Genomic DNA, 26610 nt, shown 5'->3' on the forward strand with positions numbered 1-26610 from the left:
GTCATGCTTATTGTGATATACACATTTTAGTAAGACACTACACAAAACTCAAAAAGTTTGCAATGAAAAACAGTGGTCACTATGATGATGCATTTGGTGTGTATTACACTATATGTTGCTGTGTATGAAATTTAGCCAACATATTGAATTTTTATTTAGACTTGGGAAGAAGTCTCTATCTATTCCGATCTCGAGAAAATGAATACTATGTAGCGCATTCACTCCTGATCTTACCCTCACGGGAATGAAATATTCTTACATTCCTTGTATCTCCTAAACCACTCGAGACATCGAAACGAAATTTTGACGAATGATGGCACACAAGGAGGAGAGTACTTTGCCATGTCGTCAACAGATTGAACTTTTATCTATGATGATATACCAGAAGTTGTACTTTCTGTTTTATTTTTTTCATTCCAGTGACTGTAATTCTTTAAGAGTTATCAACAGCGAGTAAGACATGAAATTTCTTCTCTTAACGTTACCACAAACCAACACAACGAGGTTTTTCGTAAGTTATTGAGCTCTCTGGTCACCAATTACTGTTTAATGAGACACTCTGTTTCAGAATTCTGTCACAATACCTGCTGCAAAAATGAGTTTGTGCAAATTATATTGTGTTTTGGCAAAAGAAGTACTCTCAAATCTGTCAACAAGCGAAATGTGGTCATCACTCATAAATGGTGATGCTTCTTCGAATAAGAAAAGGTTAACAATTCTCACAAAAATATATCACCAATTCTGTTGGAATTTTGGTTGAATCTCAAACCCGTCATATTTTTAACAATGAGCAACTGGAATAGAAACTTACCAAAGGATTTTTCCTATTCTTCATCTGAGCAGTATCAAAGTAATGACGAGCATACCCTTCAAGTGGAATGACACACTAGTGCCTGATGCTGGTTACTCGCCTGCCTTGCCAAACTGACAATGCATGATTTGCGATATTAAAATAGTTATTATTGATAAAAGTAAACAATTTATTTGTGGCACAATGCCAGCTGAGAATAATGCACGTGACAAGAATGCGGAAGCTAGCCAAGTGTGCTTTGTGAGAATAAGAGTTCACATCATTAGAAAAATATTGTCGTGAAAGTAGATCTGCCTTTGTCAGCAATACATTTCAACAAAATAAATATATCAAACCACCACACTTTTTCAGGATACTCACACTTTTGGAATAATACTGACCACTGCTTCATTTGTGTAGCCTGTTATGTAATTAGTTTAGTAATGCTGATAGCGTGTATGCAACCTCTGAAATGCTTTTTCTCATCACTACAAGCTGATTAAAACATCGTTATTTGTGAGGGCTTCTCGATTGTTTCTAACTTATTGTGGAAATTTCATGTCCACATGTACGAAGTATAATGCTAGTGAAATCTATGTACTTCATATTTCAGATGCTTTTTACCACGAGCACAAAGGGGTCATACCTGTGGAAATTACGCCTTTTGAAATTACGCCTTTTCGACTTTTTGTAACAGATTGTAGAGATACGTCAACATAATAGGCAGCAAGTAGATAACCTTGTTTTACTTTCCTGCCTTGCTTCTAGATAATATGATTTTATAATATTCCTTACTTCCTTATTCACTACCCCCACTATGAATCATCTGTCCCTTGTCACGATCTGAAAACATTTTGTAGCCACTTCCCATGGCTAATGGCTCACCAGTTAGTGAACAATGCATTTTTCTAGACAAAAGAATAAACAAAACAAAAAAGTATACAGATATGTGTAACTGAAAACTATTATGAACTAATGAAAAGATATGGAGTGCTTAAATGTCGAAAAATGAAACACTACCCGGTGACAATAAAACTCAGTATACTGTAAGGCTGATTTTTCGGCCGGGCAATACTTCCACTGCCCATATGCGCCATGCTGAAGTGAGCATATGGCAGGACTACATCCCGTTCCCTGCCTCACTCCTCCCGCGGTGCTTGCGGTGCTTGCGCGCCGTGAGAAACTGTGCCGCAACCATAATGCAGCGCGACCTGGTGCAGGCGTGTGTTGCGTCCCAGTCGCGTAGCGCTGCAATTTCCACAATTTTTAGGAATTAATCTTTGAATACCTTTCAGTTCCCTATATGTAAGGGGATCATGACACCAAAATTTGTGAATGACATGGCAGTGGTGCACATGAGCAGTATGAGGAGTCATTATTCCTGAGCTCCATCACTGTGAATGGAACAAGAGGAAATGTTAATTTTTGTTATAATAAACTTTACTCTAAGCTACAGAGTGGTTTGCAGAGCATATATGTTGAGGTGCAAATGCTAAAAAGCAGTTGGGGTAAGGAACCATGAACACTTTCAGAATAATCTTGACTTCCTTTGACACTTTTTTACACTGTTATTATTCTTAGCACAGGAAATGGTGATCAGACAGGTCTGCAGGTGTCATTTCACGAACTTAATGTAGATTAGTGCTTCATACTTCATACTTTGATATATACTCTATCATGGGATTTGTTATTGTCAGTGACTCATTCATTTAGAGAACACTAGATGATAAAAAATGAACTGCATTCAGATAACAAGCATCTCATTTTCAGTGTGCTTCCAGCACAACTGAGTGAGAAAAAGTGATAAACCTCATGTCTTGATATCTAGGTTGAAAGGTTCCCTAGTTACACACTCCTATTTTGGACACGAGTTCCTCACAACAATTAAGAAATTTTCTCCGTATGTTGCTGTTGTTGTGGTCTTCAGTCCAAAGAATGGTTTGATGCCGCTCTCAATTATACTCTGTCCTGTGCAAGCCTCTTCATCAAGCCTCTTTGTCTCCAAGTAACTACTGCAGCCTACATCCCTCTGAATCTGCTTGCTGTATTCACCTCTTGATCTCCCTCTATAATTCCCCCCCCCCCCCGCCCCCCCCCCGCCCCCGCCCCCCCCCCCCCGCCCCACACACACACACACACACACACACACACACACACACACACACACACACACACACTTCCCTCCAGTACTAAATTGGTGATCTCTTGATGCCTGAGAAAGTGTCCCACTAATCGATCCCTTCTTTTAGTCACGTTGTACCACAAATTTCTCTTCTCCCCAATTCCATTCGGTACTTTCTCATTTGTTACATGATCTACTCATCTAATCTTCAGCATTCTTCTGTAGCACCACATTTCAGAAGCGTCTATTCTCTTCTTGTCTAAACTGTGTATTATCCATGTTTCACTTCCATACTGGGGGATAGGCTACAACCCTGTCTCCCTCCCTTCTCAACCACTGCTTCCCTTTCATGCTCATCAACTTTTATAACAGCCATATGGTATCTGTACAAATTGTAAATAGCCTTTCATTCCCTGTATTTTACCCCTCCCACCTGTAGAATTTGAAAGACAGTATTCTAGTCAAACTTGTCAAAAGCTTTCTCTAAGTCTACAAATGCTATAAATGTAGGTTTGCCTTTCCTTAACCTATCTTCTGTGAGAATTCATATGGTGAATATTGCCTCGCGTGTTCCTACATTTCTCTGGAATCCAAACTGATCTTCTCCGAGGCTGGCTTCTACCAGTTTTTCCATTCTTCTGTAAAGGATTCGTGTAAGTATTTTGCAGCCGCAACTTATTAAACTGATATTCCAGTAATTTTCACACCTGTTGGCACCTACTTTCTTTGGAATTGGGATTATTATATTCTTTTGAAGTCTTAGAGTATTTCACCTGTCTCGTACATCTTGCTCCCCAGAGCTACCAGTAGCTCTAAAGGAATGTTGTCTACTCCTGGGGCCTTGTATTGACTTAAATCTTTCAGTGCTTTGTCAAATTCTTCATTGAGTGTCATATCTCCCTTCTCATCTTCCTCTACATCCTCTTGCATTTCCATAATATTGCCCTCAAGTACATCTCTCTTGTATAGACCCTCTGTATACTCCTTCCATTGTTCTGATTTCCCTTCTTTGCTTAGGACTGGTTTTCCATCTGAGTTCTTCATATTCATACAGGTGGTTCCCTTTTCGCCAAAGGTCTCTTTAATTTTTCTGTAGTGATATATGCTTCTACACTCTTAAATTTGTCCTCTGCCCATTCCTGCTTAGCCATTTTGCACTTTCTGTCGATCTCATTTTTTAGACCTTTTGTATTCCCTTTCACCTGCTTCATTTATTGCATTTTTATATTTTGACCTTTCATCGACTAACTTCAGTATCTCTCTGTGTTACACAAGGATTTCTACTAGCTCTCGTCTTTTTACCTACTTGACCCTCTGCTGCCTTCACATTTTATCTCCCAGAGCTACCCATTCTTCTTCTATTGTATATCTTTCCCCTGTTGTTGTCAATCATTCCCTAATGCTCCCTCTAAAACCCACTACAACTTCTGGTTCTTTCAGTTTATCCAGGTCCTATCTCCTTACATTCCTTCCTTTTTGCACCTTCTTCAGTTTTAATAAAGTGTCAGTAGAAGCCTTCCTAAGAGACAATCTCCATTCCTTCCGAACTGACGGTGCAAATGTAGACGAGATGTGGCTGAAATTCAAAGATATAGTAGCAACAGCAATTGAGAGATTCATACCTCATATATTGGTAAGAGATGGAACTGATCCCACATGGTACACAAAACAGGTCCGAACGCTGTTGCAGAGGCAACGGAAAAAGCATGCGAAGTTCAGAAGAACGCGTAATCCCGAAGATTGGCTAAACTTTACAGTCGCGCGAAATTTGGCACGGACTTCAATGCGAGATGCCTTTAATAGGTTCCACAACAAAACATTGTCTTGAAATTTGGTAGAAAATCTGAAGAAATTCTGGTTGTATGTAAAGTACACAAGTGGCAAGACGCAGTCAATACCTTCGCTGTGCAGTGCCGATGGTACTGTTACCGACGACTGAGCCACTAAAGCGGAGTTATTGAACGCAGTTTTCCGAAATTCCTTCACCAGGGAAGACGAATGGAATATTCCAGAATTTGAAACACGAACAGCTGCTAGCATGAGTTTCTTAGAAGTAGATACCTTAGGGGTTGCGAGGCAACTCAAATCGCTTGATACGGGCAAGTCTTCAGGTCCAGATTGTATACCGATTAGGTTCCTTTCAGATTACGCTGATACAATAGCTCCCTACTTAGCAATCACATACAACCGCTCGCTCACCGATACATCTGTACCTACAGATTGGAAAATTGCGCAGGTCGCACCAGTGTTTAAGAAGGATAGTAGGAGTAATCCATCTAACTACAGACCTATATCATTGACGTCTGTTTGCAGTAGGGTTTTGGAGCATATACTGTATTCAAACATTATGAATCACCTCGATGGGAACGATCTATTGATACGCAATCAGCATGGTTTCAGAAAACGTTGTTCTTGTGCAACGCAGCTAGCTCTTTATTTGCACAAAGTAATTGTCGCTATTGACAGGGGATCACAAGTTGATTCCGTATTTCTAGGTTTCCGGAAAGCTTTTGACACCGTTCCTCACAAGCGACTTCTAATCAAGCTGCGGGCCTATGGGGTATCGTCTCAGTTGTGCGACTGGATTTGTGATTTCCTGTCAGGAAGGTCACAGTTCGTAGTAATAGACGGCAAATCATCAAGTGAAACTGAAGTGATATGGGACATCTGCTGTTCCTGATCTATATAAATGAATTGGGTGACAGTCTGAGCAGTTGTCTTAGGTTGTTCGCAGATGATGCTGTAATTTACCGTCTAGTAAGGTCATCCGAAGACCGGTATCAGTTTCAAAGCGATTTAGAAAAGATTGCTGTATGGTGTGGCAGGTGGCAGTTGACACTAAATAACGAAAAGTGTGAGGTGATCCACATGAGTTCCAAAAGAAATCCGTTGGAATTCGATTACTCGATGAATAGTAAAATGCTCAAGGCTGTCAATTCAACTAAGTACCTTGGTGTTAAAATTACGAACAACTTCAGTTGGAAAGACCACATAGATAATATTGTGGGGAAGGCGAGCCAAAGGTTGCGTTTCATTGGCAGGACACTTAGAAGATGCAACAAGTCCACTAAAGAGACAGCTTACACTACACTCGTTCGGCCTCTGTTAGAATATTGCTGCGTGGTGTGGGATCCTTACCAGGTGGTGGGATTGACGGAGGACATCGAAAGGGTGCAAAAAAGGGCAGCTCGTTTTGTATTATCACATAGTAGGGGAGAGAGTGTGGCAGATATGATACGCGAGTTGGGATGGAAGTCATTAAAGCAAAGACGTTTTTCGTCGCGGCGAGATCTATTTACAAAATTTCAGTCACCAACTTTCTCTTCCGAATGTGAAAATATTTTGTTGAGCCCAACCTCTATAGGTAGGAATGATCATCAAAATAAAATAAGAGAAATCAGAGCTCGAACAGAAAGGTTTAGGTGTTCGTTTTTCCGCGCGCTGTTCGGGAGTGGAATGGTAGTGAGATAGTATGATTGTGGTTCGATGAACCCTCTGCCAAGCACTTAAATGTGAATTGCAGAGTAATCATGTAGATGTAGATCTAGATCTAGATGTTCACAATCAGTAAATTGTGGTCAGAATCCGCATCTGCCTCTGGAAATGTCTTATTATTTAAAATCTGGCTCCTAAATCTCTGTCTAACCATTATATAATCAATCTGAAACCTTCCGGTGTCTCCAGGTCTCTTCCATGTATGCAACCTTTCCTCATAGTTCTTAAACCAAGTGTTAACTATGATTAAACTACACTTTGTGCAAAATTCTACCAGGTGGCTTCCTCTTTCATTCTTTTCCCCCAGTCCATATTCACCTACTACTTTTCTTTCTCTCTCCTTTCCTCCTATTGAATTCCAGTCCCCCATGACTATTAAGTTTTCAGCTCCCTTAACTACCTCAAGAATTTCTTTTATCTCATCATACATGTCCTCAATCTCCTCCTCATCTGCGGCAATCTCCTCCTCATCTGCGGTGCTATTTGGCATGTAACCTTGTACTACTGTGGTGGGTGTGGGCTTCATGTCTATCTTGATCTTATTAAACCTACTCCTGCATTATCCCTTTTGATTTTGTATTTATAACCCGTTATTCACCTGGCCAGAAGTCCTGTTCCTCCTCCCACCAAACTTCACTAATTCCCACCATATCTAACTTTAACCTAGCCATTTCCCTTTTTAAATTTTCTAACCCACCTGTTCGATTAAGGGATCTGACAATCCGCACTCCTATCCGTAGAATGCCAGTTTTGTTTCTCTTGATGATGACGTCCTCCTGAGTAGTCCCTGCCCAGAGATCCAAATGGGGGACTATTTTAACTCCAGAATGTTTTATCTAAGTGGATGCCATCATCATTTAACCAGCGGTAGAGCTGCATGACCTTGGGAAAAACTATGGCTGCAGTTTCCTCTCGCTTTCAGCCGTGTGCAGTACCAGCACAGCAAGGCCGTTTTGGTTAATGTTACATGAGCGGATAGTCTGTCATCCAGACTGTTTCCCCTGCAGCTACTGAAAAGTCTGTCTGGCTTCTCAACAGATACCCCTCCATTGTGGTTGTACCAGTGGTACTGCTATCTGTGTTGCTGAGGCATGCAAGCCTCCCCACCAGTGGCAGGGTCCTTGGTTCATGGGTGGCAGTTTCTCTTGTGCCATTTATTTGTATTTCTTTCACAATTTTGTTTCATGTTTATTAATTCGTTAGTTCTTTTGTTTATGAATTTTCTATTAGTACTCTAAATTATGCAGTGACTTGTTCTATGACCAATTGGATTTAGTTTCCATGCTCCCCATAAAACTTGATAAATAAATAAAGGTAAAATTTGAAACCTACTTTGAAATAAATTTAACTCATGATCACTGCAGAAATAGTTAAGAGTGTGTCACCACCATGCCAGGCTAGGACACAGCGCCATGCGTACCTTGAGACAGACGAAATCATATGTCGATTCATGTTACTGAACAATGGAATTAATTACTATGATAGATAGTATGGCTGCTTCTGTAACTTGTGTTTTTCCAAAGTTGCAATATCGTAGCAAAACCTTTAAAGTCTCAAAACTATTTTCAGAGCAAATCATAATCTATTTCAGTTCTTGCGAAGGAATTGTTTTTGCAAGCTATGATACTATGTATTCTGTGTATGTGTCCGCTTTTGTCATGAACATCTCACTGACATGTGGACTTCCCTTCATCCCAAAGTTTCATGCATTAGATTCTAGTTTTCGTCTTGATTTATATTTGGCAACAGTTTCCCTAACTTCAGAATTTATTTGTAAGATGTACACAATATCACTGAAAATTTTATACTGTTTGCAGGTCTTATATCAACATTTCTGCATGTGCATCCATTTGGAGCTGGAGTTGACTATGTGTGGTCCTACTTGCAAAAACTGGAACCCACTCTCCGACCAGGGGAAGTTGAGACACTTATGAGCCGATTCCCAACTGTTTTTCGTCAAGAATTATCTGGCATTGGTGCAAATATGGAAAGACGATGGCTATTTGCTGGATTTGAATCTAAACCTTCTCTGTGACTGAAATATGATATATTTTTAGATAATTTAATTTATGAATTCACAGTAAACTGTTTAATTGTGCGATTATTATCTGTTAGTCACCACCTTTTCTGTGCTTTCCATTCAATACTTTTTTCTTTTATAAAATATCAGATGTGTTCAGTAGTTATAATCTTCAGTTTCATAGTTTACAGTGTATTCATCATTGTTAAAGGTTTCAATGAGATAAAGTCAGTAAATAAATGTATATATTTTGCTTCATACTGTATATTCTGGGACATTATGAATGAAAAATATTTCCAGGCATAACATCTTAAATTTTTGATGTTTTCTCCAAAAGACTTGATTTGAAACAAATAATTTATTCAGTAAAAAATAGCTGACAAAAACAGATTACACTGCTGGAATGATGTGAAACTGTGCGTTAAAAATAACATATACAAAATGTTTTAGTAAAAAAGTAAGTTTTTTATTTTTCACTCCTAAAAATACGGCCTCTCACTGTGCATTACAATGGCACAATGAGCAACTGTAGGTGTTTTCTGTAGTTTCAAGTTAAGTGTGAAAATTAAGGACTTTGTCTGATTTCCTTTCCATGCAATTAATTTCTATCTGAGCAGTTTCTTTTCCTTCTTATTTGAAGATACAAAGTTCAAATCATTGAAATACCACATCAGCCATTAGCTGTCTTTTCCTTTATTTGGTAAGGCACCTAGGTTGCGTCATAGATATAGTATTATGTGAAGATTTTCAGTATGCATAACAATTTTTCATGAACTTCTTCAGTGCAGTATAAAATTACTGACATAACACATCTGCAGTTGTTCACACACGCTTACAGAATTTTTGATGGTAATTCCAGAAATGAGTCATTGTGTGTAGAATACACATTACATCACACTTAATCAGTTCCGCAGGGTAAGTGAGGCAAGTGCGTGTGACACTCCACTGGCAGAACTGTTGAGAAACAAACAATATTAATTAGTCAAAAATACAGCATGGCAAGGGGGGGGGGGGGGGGGGAAGAGGGGGGGGGGGGAGAGAGAGAGAGAAATGGGAGGTGGAGGGGATAGCTATAATATTCACATAAAAACCAAGATTATAGTCAATACTCTGCCTACCAGTACCAGTTTCTTTTCTCCCCCTTCAATCGCCTTGCCAAATAGCGTATGTGACCAGAAGGATAACAGCATATTGTAGTATATATGTGGTGTCTGTCCTTTCAGCATGTCCAAAAGAAGGAACACAATTTTGATCTTGCAGCCACTGTGAATCATGACGCAAAGGAATGTAGTATATATGTGGTGTCTGTCATTTCAGACATGTCCAAAAGAAGGGACACCACTTTGATCAAGACACAAAGGAATTAATGACATTAAGGAATTAATGACATTTAGTTGCTTGTGGGAATTTATTTACATAAATGGAGAAGTTGAAAATCTGTGCCGGACCAGGATTTGATCTTGGGTTTCCTTCTCATTAGGCTGATGCTCCGAGTACTAAGTCATCCGGATACAGTGGTCATCGCAACTGCAGACTCATTACCCTCATTATTAGTAGCATGTCACCAATTCCCATAAGAGTTCAAGCGGGGTGTGTATCTGCACTGAAGGAATCATTGGCCAGCCTCACCTTAATTATAATTTGTGTCATACAACAATATTTAACTTGACCTGGTTTCAACACTAACTATGGGTGTCTTCATCAGAAAATCCAAAACAATTACCTAAGAAGATTACAAAACCATTAACATAGAGGAAAACCAAGAATAGATGGTTATTATACTGAACATATTTATGAGGTGACTGCACTCAGATGTAGTGATAGATGAACAGATTTGTAAGCAAAATGCTCTCGCCATATAAAATAACTTCTTAAAATCATATTTCAAAACCATATAAAAATTACAGGTATTCAAACTAACACAACAATGGGACTTGCCAGTAAAAATTATAGGTACATAATGTAGCACACTGTACACCACTTATGACTGTAAGATGAGACAGGCACTGGAGGTGGCATCAGACTAAGATTTCATATCCACAACGTGGATGTGAAACAAATTGCGCCATCTATTAACAGTCGAAGAAATCAGCTGCTTCTAATAACAAAAATATTTTAAATAGCATATAAGTGTTCATCTTGCAAGTCAACAGCCAGTATTATACTAAATAAAAATTTATACAGGAGACTTGAGAAAATTTGAAATGAAATATATTAAATTATTCGTAGGGGCCGCATAGCGTGTGGAACCTCAAAGAAAGTTTAGTGTCCTAACAGGTCGCATGTCCTGAAAATGAGCTAAAAGAAAATTACTAATTATTTTTTAGTGCGGTGCCCAACAATGGTCAATGTTCCGTTAAGGATATATAAAATACTCGGGATACTAAAGGCTTAGCTTTACAAATCAGTACACAAATTTTTATGAACAACTATATTTTTGTTTTGTTTACAACTTACGTGCCATTATTAGGCCTTCTGTGAATAATCGAAATGTTATCTTCGTATGTGGAGTATGAAAGAACGCATAGATCAGATGTTTTGAATGCTTGAGAGACTGCATGAACATTCTGGCCAGAGCAACAGTCAAACACCCTCTGTACTGAGGTAAGTCAGAACAGCACAGGTATGCAGTCTTGTGTTATCTTGTTGAAAGATGCAGCATTTTTACCTGTTGTCATGCCAAGAGAAGCCCCAATGACAGTTGTAGTGCTGACAGTCTGCAGTGCTCCAAAGATCATGAGACTGTCAGTGTGGATACTTTTCTTGCTTCTAAGAAGTCCCATTTCCTGGCATATGAAAAGTGACATGCCTATACAATCCTGCATGACAAGCAAACAATGTGTTTCCTCTCTCTGGCACTAGTTGCACGGGACCACTGGGATCCAACATGGCATTGCCCTGCTGAACCAACTGTTTTCGTATTTGCTTGACTGTCATTAGATCTGAATTAAGTAAATGTATTTAAGAACTGTTTGATCTGTTTCTTATCAGCAATTTTACTGGTTTCCAGTCCTCTCAAGGTGGATGCATTCAGAGATACATTTCTGTATCTGTGTGAACAAGGGCCTATACACAGCATAGCTTTTGTTGAATAGATGAAGGCATCTGCCACATCTGGTAAGATATGAGGTCCAAGTTTTTACCCAAAACTTTATGCTAAATATTCATCGAAACATATACATACAACAATGGCACAAATATAATCTGCACATTTAATTTTGAGCTGGGGAGGGATGTATATAAAGTTCAGAATAGTGTCACTCTTAATCACATTGTTTAATGTTGTAATAAAAGATAAATTGCATGGAAAGACATGTGTTCAAATTACCGTCTTCAGTGAGGTCACTATTAATTTCATGTCCAGTATTTGTTTCATAACTGTCTGTTTTTTCATCACTCTCCTCCAAAAGTAAGTTCTCCTCACAACCATCCAAGGCATTGGACATGTAGCACATCTTGAACCTTTGGCTGGCAGAACCTGGTGATGCTGTGCACCATCAAGAGGGAATTCTACGAGGGCGGTTCAGAAAGTAACCTCCGATTGGTCACAGTGCGGGTTGTGGGGGGAGTAGCGACGCCATCTGTGCGTTCACGCACTCAACAGGTCAGTCGGCATCAAGCCGTGGTCGAGTGAACGTCGTACCTGCACTAGTTTAGTTTTAGTGGCAGTTTGAAATGTGTGCTGCAAAACCCCGCCAAATGTGAAGTGCGTGCTGTCATAAGGTTTTTTACAGCCAAAGGATATTCTGCAGCAGCTATTCATCGTGAGCTTTGTGCCGTGTACGGACCAAGAGTTATGAGTGAAGGAGTTGTCCGTGAATGGGTACGTTTATTTAAAAGTGGACGAGAAAACGTTCATGATGAAGAGAGGAGTGGTAGACCATCATTGGTGACTGACGAACTCGTTCAGACAGTTGATGCAAAAGTTCGTGAAAATCGACGTTTCTCAATGTCGGAGTTGTCTACTGGTTTACCACAGATTTCTAAGACTCTCTTGTACGAGATAGTGACAGCAAGATTGGGTTACCGTAAGTTCTGTGCACGATGGGTGCCCAAAATTCTTACCGACCACCACAAAACTCAAAGAAAGGCCTCTGCATTAGACTTTCTGTCATGTTATGAGGACGAAGGAGAACCATTGTTAAACAGAATCGTGACCGGTGACGAAACCTGGATTAAGTACGTGAACCCAGAGACAAAAGAACAATCAAAGATATGGGCACATTCAAATTCGCCTACCAAACCAAGAAAAGCCTCGCAAGATTTTTCTGCCAGAAAACTGATGGCAACGGTGTTTTGGGATGCCAAAGGGGTGTTGTTGGTTGAATTCATGGAACGTGGTACGACCATTAATCAAGACGTGTACTGTGAAACAATAAAAAAGTTACGACGGGCTATACAGAACAAACGCCGTGGTATGCTGATTTCCCGTATCGTTTTTTTGCATGATAACGCCCGTCCTCACTCTGCTCGCAGAACAACGGCCCTTCTTGAGTCCTTCAAGTGGGACGTTATCAACCATCCACCTTACAGCCCAGACCTGGCGCCAAGTGATTATCACCTCCTCATGCATTTGAAGAAATGGCTCGGGTCACAGCGGTTTGATGACGACGAAGAGCTCAAAGATGCGGTCACAGGCTGGCTCCAGGCACAAGCGGGTGATTTTTATGCAGAAGGAATTTCAAAGCTTGTGAAGAGATACGATAAGTGCCTCAATCGCTATGGAGACTATGTAGAAAAATAGTGCAAAGATGTAGTTGTAAGATGTATATATTAAAATATTTTTATTTAACTTGGTGTATTTTTTTAAATCAACCGGAGGTTACTTTCTGAACGGCCCTCGTATATATATAAGGCTGACAGATGTCAATTTAATCTTCCCAGATGAAGTGAGAGCTTGATTCATTTCTAAAAGCCATTCAAAATAGTGTTTTTGAAGACAATCTTTAATTAACTTGTTTACAACATCAAGCACTTGTATTTTTGATGTCATTCCTTCCAGATGTATCAACTAGGTCTGCCTCCCAGCAACTTTTTTTTTTACTTGAGATATGATAAGATTTTTAAAAGCATATGACACTACCACACATCTCTTATTGAGTGGCACACCAGATCTGCAATTCCAAATAGTAGCTATACAGTCCATCATTAATTCTGTTTTCGTCCAAGTTTTTTCTTGGGAATGAATCACTAAGCTCCTAGGGATATTTTCATTGGCAAAGAAATTGGATACCTGTTTACTCGCCTTCTACGATTTTTATCTTTCACCCTCTGCAATGTCTGTTAATGTGAAAAATGATGAGTTACATTATGGTTTGGAGCCCTTGTTCAACTGTATGTCACCCTGTAACTGATGCGAAAGGCAATGGCAGAAAACTTTGCTATTCAAACCAACCTTAGGAGTGATGACAGCTTTTCGTATTCCAGTATTACTTTGCTTGGCATGTCCCTAGAGGTGTACATCTTGTCGGCAATACTAATATGGTGTAAAAGGTAACACTGATGCTGTTGCACTTTGATTACATGTGCCTGACACTTTACAAGTTCCCATAGTAGTGGAAATCAATATAATGGTAGGTTTTACACAAAAGTGATATACAATGTCTGAAGCATACATGTATATATTATTTTAGTAGTAAAAACATATGAGACAAAAAAAATCACAACAGACTTACATAGTTTCTTTCACAAAACAAGTACTATGTAGACAGTATATCGAGGAAACAAATGAGAACCCCGACTGTCTGAGAGGAGAGGAGCAGTGCAGGGAAATGACCTGCTTCACTCTCGAAAGACTGCCATCTTACGTCTGCGTTCTGTGCTTTCACGAAAGCAGAACTAACAAAACCGTTATAGGGATCACTGATTCCTTTCCTTTGATGAGAGTTGCATTCAAATCCCTTTATGCACCAGGAATAGTCTCTTCACTTATTTCAAAATAACAAAAAACAAGCAATCAACAATGCAAAGCAAATTGGAGTACACAATGAATTTGGTAGTGGCTACTGTGCAATTGTTTGCTGCAGTTGGCAGTGGTAGTTTAGGACCCACCTCTGCCGATGTCTTACACAACCCTAGTTCAAAACACTTTACATCTAAAACTACCATGATATAGTGTCCACATAGCAACAAAATAAGGTGTTCACATTTCCTGTGTGGAAATTGGTATAATGGCACTCACTGTTCAGCTGTGTTACTGCAATGTTAGTACTTTGTCCAAACTTCGTTCTTCCTAATTAGCTCAAACTTTCTCTTCAGCATTAATTTTGTTAGGATTTGTAGCTCTTGCAATGAAATTGTCACCCACTTGTCTCATATCACTCTTTTCAGCTTATATGAGGTCACAAATTGCCTTCCATTGTGATAAACACACTCTGCAAGTATTCCCCAAAGGTTTTCCATGGGTTTCAAATCAAGGCTACATGCAGACCAGGGCAAGACACCAATCAATATCTATCTTCAAACCACTTTTTTGTTGTAACAGAAACACGCATATATGCATTATCTTATTGAAACATTACTTTCATCCCCTAGGGCCTCATAAATTCTAATCCATTCTGTCTCTAGCATCTCAGTGTACATATTAAGAGTTCATTCTAGTGTTCACCCAAGCCGTGTGATTTACTTTTACTGCAGAAGGCTGCCCATACCATAACACTTCCACCACCAAACTTGCTGCTCATTCTTACATGCTACTCTATTCTCAGATTATGCCAATCTTATTGAAATCCATCCAGACCATCTAAATTAAACTTTTTCTCATCACTGAACATCACTTTATTCCATTCTCAAGTCCATGACATATGTCTTTCAGCAAATTACAATCTAACCTCTTTATATTTGGGTGTTGAAGCAGGTTTCTGCAGTCGTTTCTTGAATGTGAGATGTTTGTCATGTGACGAAGTTTGTCATACATGAATGCCAGTTACTACCATCTGTAAATCAGCAACAAGTTGAGAAGAGTAATGGTTTGTGGGCCTTGCCTTGTGCAAAAGTAACCATTTTGATGCCTCAGATAATTTTCTACTTTGCCCATAGTTCCTGTTCTGTCCACATTGTGCATCCTGTCTAATGAAATTATAGATCACTGTACTTGAACCATTCAAATTCTTGCTATTTGATGATTAAAGTGTTACATTTTCTTCTACAAATTGATTTTTGCTTTTACATCATATAATAACTGTTTTCCATGTCGCAGTGCCACAATCGTGGTTTATGTACGTAATGCACACTATCACTAATGATGTCTCTTTCCTATCTGCAGGAATGACACGTATGCACACACTAGCACCACACAGAGCCGGCTGCCTTTAAACTGAGTTCCACCCTCTACCAACTGAATCGTTATGTCTTGTTATATACTGTACTACTGACATCAAATGTGATACCATTCGCGTTGCATTTGTCAGTATACTGGATCTCGCATATATTCTATGTGCAATTATTTCAATTGGCATTGTTAATTTTCCTGCAATTTTTCATGCCTTTATACTGATTTCCACTACTCTAGGTAAAATCTTCTGGCAATCTCTGTGCTAGGAAGCACTTGAAGAAGCCACTTCTACACATAAACCTGGAGAACCAACAGTTGCTGGCTGCCACAGAATTCTGTCAGTGGTACATTTAAGATCTTGATAATTTTCAAGATCTTTAACTAAACTGCTTGTTATGAAAAAGGTATCCCATCTTTTTTTATCTCTAGACAAAGTAAAGAACCCTAGATTCCAATTCAGTACTTTTTCAATCTTAAGGTCCTCTGAAATATTTCCTTGGTGAAAGAGCTATTTTCAACTTATTCTCTAATGCAATTCAATGCTACAAATTATATTAGTCCAAAACATACTTTTAGCCAGCTTCTCTATTAGTTACCAGAATGAGATTTTCACTCTGCAGCACAGTGTGCACTGATATGAAACTTCCTGACAGATTAAAACTGTGTGCCAGACCGAGACTCGAACTTGGGACCTTTGCCTTTCTCGGGAAAGTGCTCTGCCAACTGAACTACCCAAGGACGACTCACGACCCGTCCTCACAGCTTCAATTCTACCAGTACCTCCTACCTCCCAAACTTCACAGAAGCTCTTCTGCGAACCTTGCAGAACTAGTACTCCTGGAAGAAAGGATATTGTGGAGACACGGCTTAGCCACAGCCTAGGGGATGTTTCCAGAATGAGATTTTCACTCTGCAGCAGAGTGTGCGCTGATATGAAACTTCCTGACAGATTAAAACTGTGTGCCGGACCGAAACTCGAACTCGGGAACTTTGCCTTTCACAGGCAAGTGCTCTACCAACTGAGCTACCCAAGCACGACTCACAGTGTAATGGCATAGCACAATGGATAGCATATAAATCTGACGTGTGGGAGGTTGTAGGTTCAAATCCTGTCACATCTAGTGATTTTTTATTTTTGTAAATCCAATGAAAAAACTTTTGATTATCGATTTTATTCAATTAATTTGTTTAAATTAGTTTTCTTTATTTCTAATACCTTGTCATGTCATTTTCTTCATATTATTTTTTTTATTTGCTCCTTTTTTTCTTCCTATCATTCTTTTTTCATTTGGAATCTGCTTGTATTGCCTATAAACTGCAACCAAGTGCCAACCAGGACTGCTATATGGTTGGTAATGCAGCAGCCTGTGTAGCCAGTGTGAGGATACTTTCAGTCAACCAGTGACAGCGAGAAATTACAGTTTGCTTTTACTGCTGAAAGTGATATTTTTCTGTCTTCAGTTTACTTATAGAGGTTAGCCTTAAATGGCATGAAGAAAGCAATCATGATTTTAGTTCTACCACAAATTGCTAATCGAATTTTTCTTGGATATATTACACACCATGAAGTTGTGGTTGGTTAGGACATAAGTTTAAATTCAGAGCTACGAAACACTGTCTGCTGCAGTTCATTCCGGGTTCACTTAAAATCAGCTGTGTCTCATTTGCATCATATCTTGTGGCAACTAATTCCAACACTGCTCCAAGTTACACTAACAGATCTGTGAAGTGACCCACTGTGTTCGTGTGTCACCTACAACCGAGTACTTGCCGGCAGTGGATGTGGCAACACTTGAGTGGCAAGTGACATATCAGCTATCAAGTAATTTTAATCAGATTCATTTTTGTTTATATCCATCTTATTACCTCTTTTCCAGACAATCCATTCTATTCAATTGATCTTCCAAGTCCTTGCCACCCCAGATAGAATTATGATGTCTTTGGCAAACATGAAAAACTTTTATTTCCTCTCCCTTTCCAGATTTCTGCTTGATTTTGAATTACATCAAATACAAACTTTTGTTGATGATTTTATTTTAGCATTACCACTCACTGTGAAAAACTAAATTTTATTATTTGGCTTGAGAAAAACTGCGCCTGTAATATAGTATAAAGAACAGAACTGTCAAGCATGGTTGTGGTCACTAGTTCAATGACATATGGACAATCAAAGACCGTTACATTTTTATCTCATATGCACTGATAAAGTTCTAAAAACTAACAACTTTGTTCCTCGAATTCTAACTGTAGAATGAGCACTGCATTTGAAGTTCCCAAAGCTGTGAAAATATACCAGTATTTGTAGGTTTGTGGAGATAAGCTAAACCATAATCTTTCATGGATGCATTCTGAAGAAAATGGGTTATTTATATTCTAACTAGTGTTGTAATAGTTCTGTGCATTTGTGGAATGAGGATTACTTTTAACACGACATAGAAGTTCTCTGTGCTAAATCACCATCACATGAAAAAACTGCTTTATCAGCCACTAGTTTCATAAAAGCAAAACTGACACAATCTGCCCAAATTTATATACTTCTGACAGTCTACCACCATGTTTCTGAAGTGTTTGACAGAGGCTCTTCCAGTTGTTCAGCTTCATACACATTTTAGTTTTCTGCCCATTATTGTCAATAGCTGACAGCACTAACACTTCCTTTTGCTGCTACAAAAATTTTCAGTGTTCAAGTGACTGCTCTGTCATTTGGACACACTGCACCTCTTCTAATTTCTTTTCAGTAATATTGTTTATCTACTTCTCATGGTAGATAACACTACAGTAGTTTAGCACTATGTTGTGTTCATTATCTGTGGTATTATTTTATCAAACTGTCACATTGTATCTACAGCTGTTAGTTTGGAGTCCTTTCATACATTAGGTGAGATTTAATTGATTATGAAAGGCAGCAGAAAGACATAATGGCAATCATAATTGACATGTCGTGGTGATCTGTTGCGGAACTCCTTGTTCAACAATGTACGATGAACAGTGTGTTCCAGAACACTTGTGTGTACGCCAGCACTGTGCTCTTCTGACAGAGATGCCACAGATCACCATCTATCCAACTTTACAGAGCAGACAAGCCTATGAATTACACATTGTGTGAAGAATCTTCAACATACGATGATTTAGCGCCTAGTGGTAGTTCCACTGTCCTACGTCTTTCCATACATGCTCATGGCACTAGCCTGTAAATACTGTAGCAGCTTCGCCATTTTCTAAGTACTTGTTCACAGGATCTATCCTTTGTCAAAGTCGCCATGGATTTCCCCATTTTCAGCCCATGATTTGCCAGGATGATTCTCCATCTGTGTCTGCTCCATTTACATACTCTTGTTACTATGCCACATGCCTGCAATGCCACCATGCACTATCCAGTGTCACGGTGAGCAGTAGTCAGTGGTCATAACGTTTTCACTTATCAATGTAACTTAAGCTATTGTCAACGGAAGGGTGATTATATATGTGGTGTCTGTCCTTTCGGACATGTCTGAGTATGAGGATAATGGGCAGGGGTACTACGTCAGTAGTGTGTGAATAAGTTGAGAATTTGGGTCTGACGGGAGGCAAACTGTGGTAGTCCATGCAGCTGCGATGACCACTGTCTCTCGATGATTTAGTGGTCAGAGCCTCTACCTATAGAGCAGGAGACCGATGTTAGGATTCCCGACTGGCACTAATTTACAACTTTCCCCACTGATGTGAATCAGTCCCCACTAGCAGCTAAAAGTCATTAAGTCCTCTGTGTCTTGAGTGGGATCAATTCATAAGTAATTTTGGTAACATTACAAGCGGTATTAGAAAAGCGAAATTCCTGAAAACACACTATCGCATTTAGTTCAGTCTAATCTCGTGGTTTATTTCATCAAGAATTATTGTACGAGTGTAGTATTTCAAGTCCATAGTGCTCTAGACTACTAAATATAACTTCCATATAGAGTTAAACATGTTTTGAATGGTAACATGTGGCAGCTCCTTAATTGGATTGCATGTTCCCTTCTCTGCTTTGTGGAGTGAAAGGCTCTGCCTCCCTTAAAGGCTTGTTTATAGCACAAGATGATGTTGGATTTGGGAACTTGCTATTTATAGACATCTCAATACAAGTGACCAGTCATGACGTGGGGCGATATTGCTGGATTCACACATATATCATGTACATTAAGAATGTGTACATGTAGTCATTGCTAGATAATGGCTATGAGATTCCTGTGCAACCTTGTTTGCTGTGCTTGTCCCATTGTCTTCCTACACCACCACACTCTTGATACAGAATGTTTAAAACTCAGTTATACAAAAGTAACTTTTAATTGTGAAAAGGGTAAACAACTTATGGATATGTTTGATACAGCACTGAATGCAGTATGTCTTCAAGTTTTATTCTCACCTAACAGCGATAGTTCCCGACGTTCCCACTAGGTGGCATGTGTGAATGAGTTGTCCAACAGTCATATAATGGTGCATCCCATACACAGTGTTGTTTATTGTTTCACAAATCATAATCTGCTGTTACAGTTCAGGGACAATTCACGACTAAATATCGTGAGACACCACCTCAAAGATAAACTGTTATTAATTGGTACAATCGTTTCATCCAAACTGGCTGTGCATCACACAGGATGCCGGGCCAGTGTCAGCCAGCAGTCTCTGACGCAGCAGTTGAACAAGTTCAGTAGTCTTACATACATAGTATGGGTAAATCAATGAGACATGGCAGTTTAAAATTGAACATGCCTAGTGTTACAGCATGGAAGGTATTACGGAAATCAAACCCTGCAAACTGGAGGTTTGCAAGCTTTAATGGAAAGTGACAAAGAAATGAGCCGAGTATTGTGTAGGAATGCAGACTGAAGGTGGTTTTCTTAATAAAGCTGTTTTCAGTGATGAAGCTTGGGTTCCATACCTGCATTAAAGTGAATTTAGATTAGATTAGATTTACTTTCATTCCAATTGATCCGTAGTGAGGTGGTCCTCCAGGATGTGGAACATGTCAGAAAAACAACAATACATGACAAATATTTACAACTAAAACAAATAAGATAATGTACCATTCCACAGGTCCCAGGTGGAATGACTGTCATTGTTTAATGAACACTATATGAAAGAGTCATTTTACAAATACTAATGCACTGAATTTAAAATAAAAGTTTATTTATTTATTTGTAAGGAGTTGGCCACCAATAAATCCTTTAGGCTTCTCTTAAACTGAATATCATTGCTTGTTAAGCTTTTTACGGCTGCTGGCAAGTTGTTGAAAATGTGTGTTCCTAAATAATGCACACCTTTTTGTACGAGACTAAGTGACTTTAAATCCTTGTGAAGATTATTCTTATTTCTAGCTGAGCTGTTGGTTTGAAAAAGTGATATATTTTTAATGACAAATTTCATTAAGGAATAAATATATTGGGAAGCAGTAGTTAGTATCCCTAGTTCCCTGAACAGGTTTCTGCAGGATGTTCTTGAGTTCACACCACGTGTAACTCTTACTGCATGTTTTTGTGCCCGGAAAACTTTAGCTTGGCTTGATGAATTACCCCAAAAAATAATCCCATATGACATTATGGGATGAAAGTAAGCATAGTATGCCAGCTTTTTCATTTTATATCCCCTATGTCTGACAAAATTCGCATTGCAAACATAGATTTGTTAAGACGCTTCAGTAGTTATGTGGTGTGCTCCTCCCAGTTGAATTTATTATCAAGCTGTAACCCCAAGAATTTAACACTGTCCACTTCTTCTATCTTCTTGCCATCATATGTTAAACATATACTCGTGGGACACCCCTTACAAGTTCTGAACTGCATGTAATGTGTTTTTTCAAAGTTTAGTGACAAAGAATTGGCTAGGAACCAGTGATTAATGTCCACAAATATTTTATTAGCTGATCTTTCTAAGACTACACTTGATTTGCTATTTATGGCAATGTTTGTATCATCGGCAAACAAAACGAACTTGGCATCTGGTAATGTTACTGATGAAAGGTCATTGATATACACAAGAAAAAGTAAGGGCCCCAAAATGGAAACTTGTGGGACCCCACATGTAATTAGTTCCCAGTTGGATGATGCCTGATAGCTTGATACATGTCTCTTTCCTAATAACACCCTTTGTTTCCTGCCAGAGATATAAGATTTGAACCATTTTGCAGCATTTCCTGTTACACTATAATATTCTAATTTACTTAAAAGGATATTGTGATTTACACAGTCAAATGCCTTTGGCAGATCACAAAATATACCAGTTGCCTGCAATTTTTTGTCTAATGAATTAAGCACATTTTCACTGTAAGTGTAGATAGCCTTCTCAATATCAGAACCCTTTAGAAATCCAAACTGTGACTTTGACAGTATGTTATTTGAGATAAGATGGTTATAAAGACGACTGTACATTACTTTTTCTAAAAGTTTTTAGAATGCTGGCAACAGTGAAATTGGACAGAAATTTGATGCTGTTTCTTTATCTCCCTTCTTAAACAGTGGCTTAACTTCAGCATATTTCAACCATTCAGGAAATATTCCACTGATAAATGACTGGTTGCACAGATAGCTTAATATGTTACTTAGCTCAGAGTCACATTCTTTAATTAACTTTGTTGATATTTCATCATACCCACTAGATGTTTCTGATTTTAAAGATTTTATGATGGACATTATTTCTGTTGGGGTAGTGAGGGTCAAATTCATATTATGGAAGTTACTTGAAATGTCTGGTCTGAGGTATTCCATAGCAGCATCTACTGAACCTGACAACCCCATCTTTTCAGTAACAGTTATAAAATGTTTGTTAAAAAGTTCTGCAACACTATACACATCTGTCACTAATGTATCATTTATTCTTAATGCTATTTGTTCCTCTTCATGTCTGGTTCTACCGGTCTCCTCCTTCACTATATCCCATATTGTCTTTATTTTGTTATCTGATATGACTATTTTTTCCTAGTAATATATTTGCTTTGAGATCCGTATTCCAGTCTTTAATATTTTGCAGTATTTCTTATAATGTGCTATAGCATCAACATCGGAACTGTTTCGGATTGACAGATACAGTTTTCTTTTTGTTTTACAAGATACCCCTATTCCTTGAATGATCCATGGCTTCTTTGTAGACTTTGCTCTAACCTTGGTAAGTTTTGGGGGAAAACAGTGTTCGAATAAGGTAACCACTTTATTAGCAAAAGTGTTATATTTTTCATTCATGCCACGAGCACTGTAAACATCAGTCCAGTGTATGTCTCTGAGGAGTGTCCTAAAATAATCAATTTTTGGCTTATTGATTACCCTCTTGAGCTCAGATTTAACAGATTTTATATCCTGTTCAGTATTAACATTTAATGGAAGCAACTGCATGTCATGGTCTGAGAGGCCATTGACTATTGGTTTTGTAATATAATTTTGTTCACTGGACTTTTCTATAAAGATATTACCAATGGCTGTTTGTGAGCAAGTGGCTACCCTAGTAGGGAACTTAACAGTGGGAATTAAGTTGAATGATAAGTGTTACTAACTCAAATAAGTTATTATTGGGAGAGTCTTTAAGGAAAGCTACATTGAAATTACTAGCAACCACTATTTCTTTGTTTTTGGTTGTTAAATGGGCCAGTACAGCTTCAAGGTGGTTTACAAACAGATTAAAGTTACCTGCAGGTGCTCGATATATACTTAATATTATAAAGGATTTTTTGTGAAATTCTAATTCTGTTGCACATGCTTCCAGATGCTATTCTAGCCAAAATTTATGACTGCCCATGTTCTTAAATTTATGACAGTTCCTGATGAATGCGGCAACTCCTCCTTTCTCTATTTCTGATCTACAAAAGTGAGATGCTAACCTAAACCCCGTAAGACTTTAAAAGTTCTATACCAGTGGTCACATGATGTTCAGAGAGGCAGATAATGTCAGCTGGGTTTGAAGACTCTAATTCATCCATGCAGATAGTTAATTCATTAATTTTATTTCTCAGTCCTCGAATATTTTGATGCAATGAAGATAGCTGACATTTCACATCGACTGAGTTAAAATTGGGTAGAGTTAAAATAGCTGCTGTCTGTTGAAAATTCTTAACCAATAGCTGTTTATGCTGATGTAATAAGCTGGAATTGTGTTTTTTGATTTGTTTCTCAAACTGAAGGTTTGTCTCAGTTGTAACCTCTCTTAAAATTTGCTTTCTTTCTGTCCTCCCTATCCTAAAAAAGGGTATTTTCTGAACCCTATAACCACTGGTGTTTTACCACTCATGACAGTGCCTCCCCCCTTTAACTTTGCTGCTATTTCCCCAGCCAATTTACCCTTCCCCTTCCTGTTGAGGTGAAGGCCATGCCTAGTATAATCCCACCTACTGAGAGAATCAAAAGAAACCACACCAATGTGTGACCCTGCACCCGACATAAGCAGCTGTTCCAGCTCCAAATTGACTCTCTTGACAGAAGAGTTCAAATGAGGTCGGTCATGGTGCCCAAGAACAGATACAAACTCAACACTAGTATGCTTCGATGCTGATGCAATCTTTGCCAGGTCACACTCTATACTGTACCCAGGATCTCTTGTCAATACTGTTACCTGCCCCACTCACTATAACCCACTCACTATAACCACAGTGTCTTCCTTAGTGAAATCTTTGCAAAGTGATCCTAAATCCTCTGTCACCTGCTCCAGACCAGCACTAGGCTTAAAAAAAATTGGTGACCTGGTATTCTGATCCTAGTTCATTCTGCAAAAGTTGACCAACACCTCTTCTATGGGAACTACCTAACAACAACACTTTCTTTCTCTTTACTGACTTCCCTACATTCTTAATTTTCAATTTGCTGCTGAAAGTTTGTTGTGCCCTGTCTACACCTGCAACTGCCTGAGGCTCACCAGCTTCTAACTGAGGCAACAGGTCAAATCTATTTTCCACATTCACCATGAAGCTGTCAGACAAAGTTCTGGGCCTGTTCCTCCTGTTGCCTATTGCTACTTCCCACCTCTCTTTACAGAAAACACGAAAATATGGTTGCAAAAATTTGGCCTATACGCAACTGTGTGTAAACAAAAACAACTGTGCAAAGTTTCCGAAACAACAACTTAAACTTTACGCTACTTTCCAGAAATGCTAGTTAAATAATGAAGAGGTACACTAAATTAAATTGCTGGAGAGAGCAAGGTACAACTAAACGAAATTCTATAGTTTTGCTGCAGCAAAACGTAAACAGAAAATACCACTGTGTAATCTTTTCGCGTTTTCTGCTATATTACATAAAGAAAAATGAAACCTTTAATGGTACACTTAAAAGGCACACTAATACACCTATTTACCATGTAATCAGTACTAATCTATATGTTTTATAATCTAAACTGACTTATCTTTACGAGAACACCAAAACTCGTGCTAGTCGCCTGGCTGCAGCATAATGTTCGGATATGGGATGAGTAGAAACCACATCATGTAACTGAATGTGTATGGGACTCACCAAAGATAAATGTTTTTTGCACTGCAGTCTGTAGCAACAACATTTGTCGTGTTAAAAAAAGGTAGCCACATTGAACATATGTTAATAAAATCTGTAAGTTGTTTACCTTTTTGACAATTAATGGTTAGTTTCGTATATAAAATGTATAAATGCACTATGTGTTGTGTGTGAGGAAAGCTGAGTATTTTAAGGGGCAACCACTGCCTGGAAATGAGCATAAAAAATTTAAGAATGATTTCGGGTCCCATAATTTTGCTGGTTTCCTGGGCTGGCGATGCAGGACAATACTTGGCAGCTATGGCCTAATTTGTATAGAATGTGTGACATTGTTTGTGGTGTGGTACTCTTGCTGGATCGTGTGCAGTTCATGATCTGTGGTGTATCCTGGTACAAAATAATGCTTTTTATGATCTTGTGAATTATTCACATCATTTTCTGAATAAAATGAACATGAACACGTAGTGTTGTGCTGTTTCTAAGTTCAGTAACCCTGGAAGTAGATGGCTCTGAGCACTATGCGACTTTACTTCTGAGGTCATCAGTCGCCTAGAACTTAGAACTAATTAAACATAACTAACCTAAGGACATCACACACATCCATGCCCGAGGCAGGATTCGAACCTGCGACCGTAGCGGTCGCTCGGCTCCAGACTGTAGCGCCTAGAACCACACGGCCACTCCGGCCGGCTGGAAATAGAACTGAAGGTATTCTTTACCACTAAATTCCAAAATACGTAGGACTACACATGGAATTGTTATCTAATAGTATATGAGATGACAACAGCAGTATCAAAAATACAATGACATGTTCCAAATATTTTCGTCCACTGGATTGCAAATGAGACTAAAAGAAAGTCGTGATGTCAGATGCAATTACATACCAGAAAATATACAGGTAGCATGGAAGCAGTTCTTGCACTAGAGGTTCTGACAATGCAGAAGTGATAAAAGAGAATGTAACAATAACAGAGCAGCAAGGAAAATGACTCAACATATTGGACATTTTGTGTCTCAAGTAAAACCAAAATAAACAAGTCAGTTAATACAGAAATTCTTCCTGACCTGGTTGTTATAAGCAAAGAGCAAGAAATTAAGGAAATGAAAAAAGAATTGCCTACTTCGAAGAGTATAAACTCTGTACTGGAGAATTGCAGCCATGAAAGAAAAATAAAGTAACTTTTTCTGTTGCCAGTTAAGAATTTCTTTTTATCTATCTTTCACACAATACATGTTGGGAAACAATTCCGGTTTTCAAATGATTTTTGTGCTGTGCGCAGAAAATTGTGTGTAATGTTTCTGCATAAGTGAACTACAAGAAAATGCAACAGAACAGTGCTGCACCTCACACACCCAATACAGCATGAATAAATGTTGTAATACATGTAACATGCACTCAAAAATAAGAATCATTTCCTGAAATGTGTTGTACATATGATAAATAAAATGACACACACATTAATTTTA

At 38.6% G+C, this 26610-nt stretch overlaps 2 protein-coding genes across 3 annotated transcripts in view; one reads left to right on the forward strand and one right to left on the reverse strand.

The window, feature by feature from the left end:
- The window catches only part of LOC124788093 (ecto-NOX disulfide-thiol exchanger 2), a 217078-nt gene extending 208407 nt beyond the window's left edge, over positions 1 to 8671 (forward strand). Inside the window, exon 12 of the mRNA XM_047255195.1 lies at positions 8225 to 8671. Coding sequence (XP_047111151.1) covers positions 8225 to 8442 — 218 coding nt within the window. The 3' untranslated portion in view covers positions 8443 to 8671. The remainder of the gene's footprint in view (positions 1 to 8224) is intronic.
- Positions 8672 to 8871: 200 nt separating this feature from the next.
- LOC124788094 (cyclic GMP-AMP synthase-like receptor) overlaps positions 8872 to 26610 on the reverse strand; it is a 231461-nt gene continuing 213722 nt past the window's right edge. For both annotated transcript variants that reach the window (XM_047255196.1, XM_047255197.1), the window contains exon 9: positions 8872 to 9381. In XM_047255196.1, the coding sequence (XP_047111152.1) occupies positions 9330 to 9381 (52 nt within the window). In that variant the 3' untranslated portion in view covers positions 8872 to 9329. The remainder of the gene's footprint in view (positions 9382 to 26610) is intronic.

Source organism: Schistocerca piceifrons, chromosome 3, assembly GCF_021461385.2.
Source record: "Schistocerca piceifrons isolate TAMUIC-IGC-003096 chromosome 3, iqSchPice1.1, whole genome shotgun sequence".
Classification (NCBI taxonomy): domain Eukaryota; kingdom Metazoa; phylum Arthropoda; class Insecta; order Orthoptera; family Acrididae; genus Schistocerca; species Schistocerca piceifrons.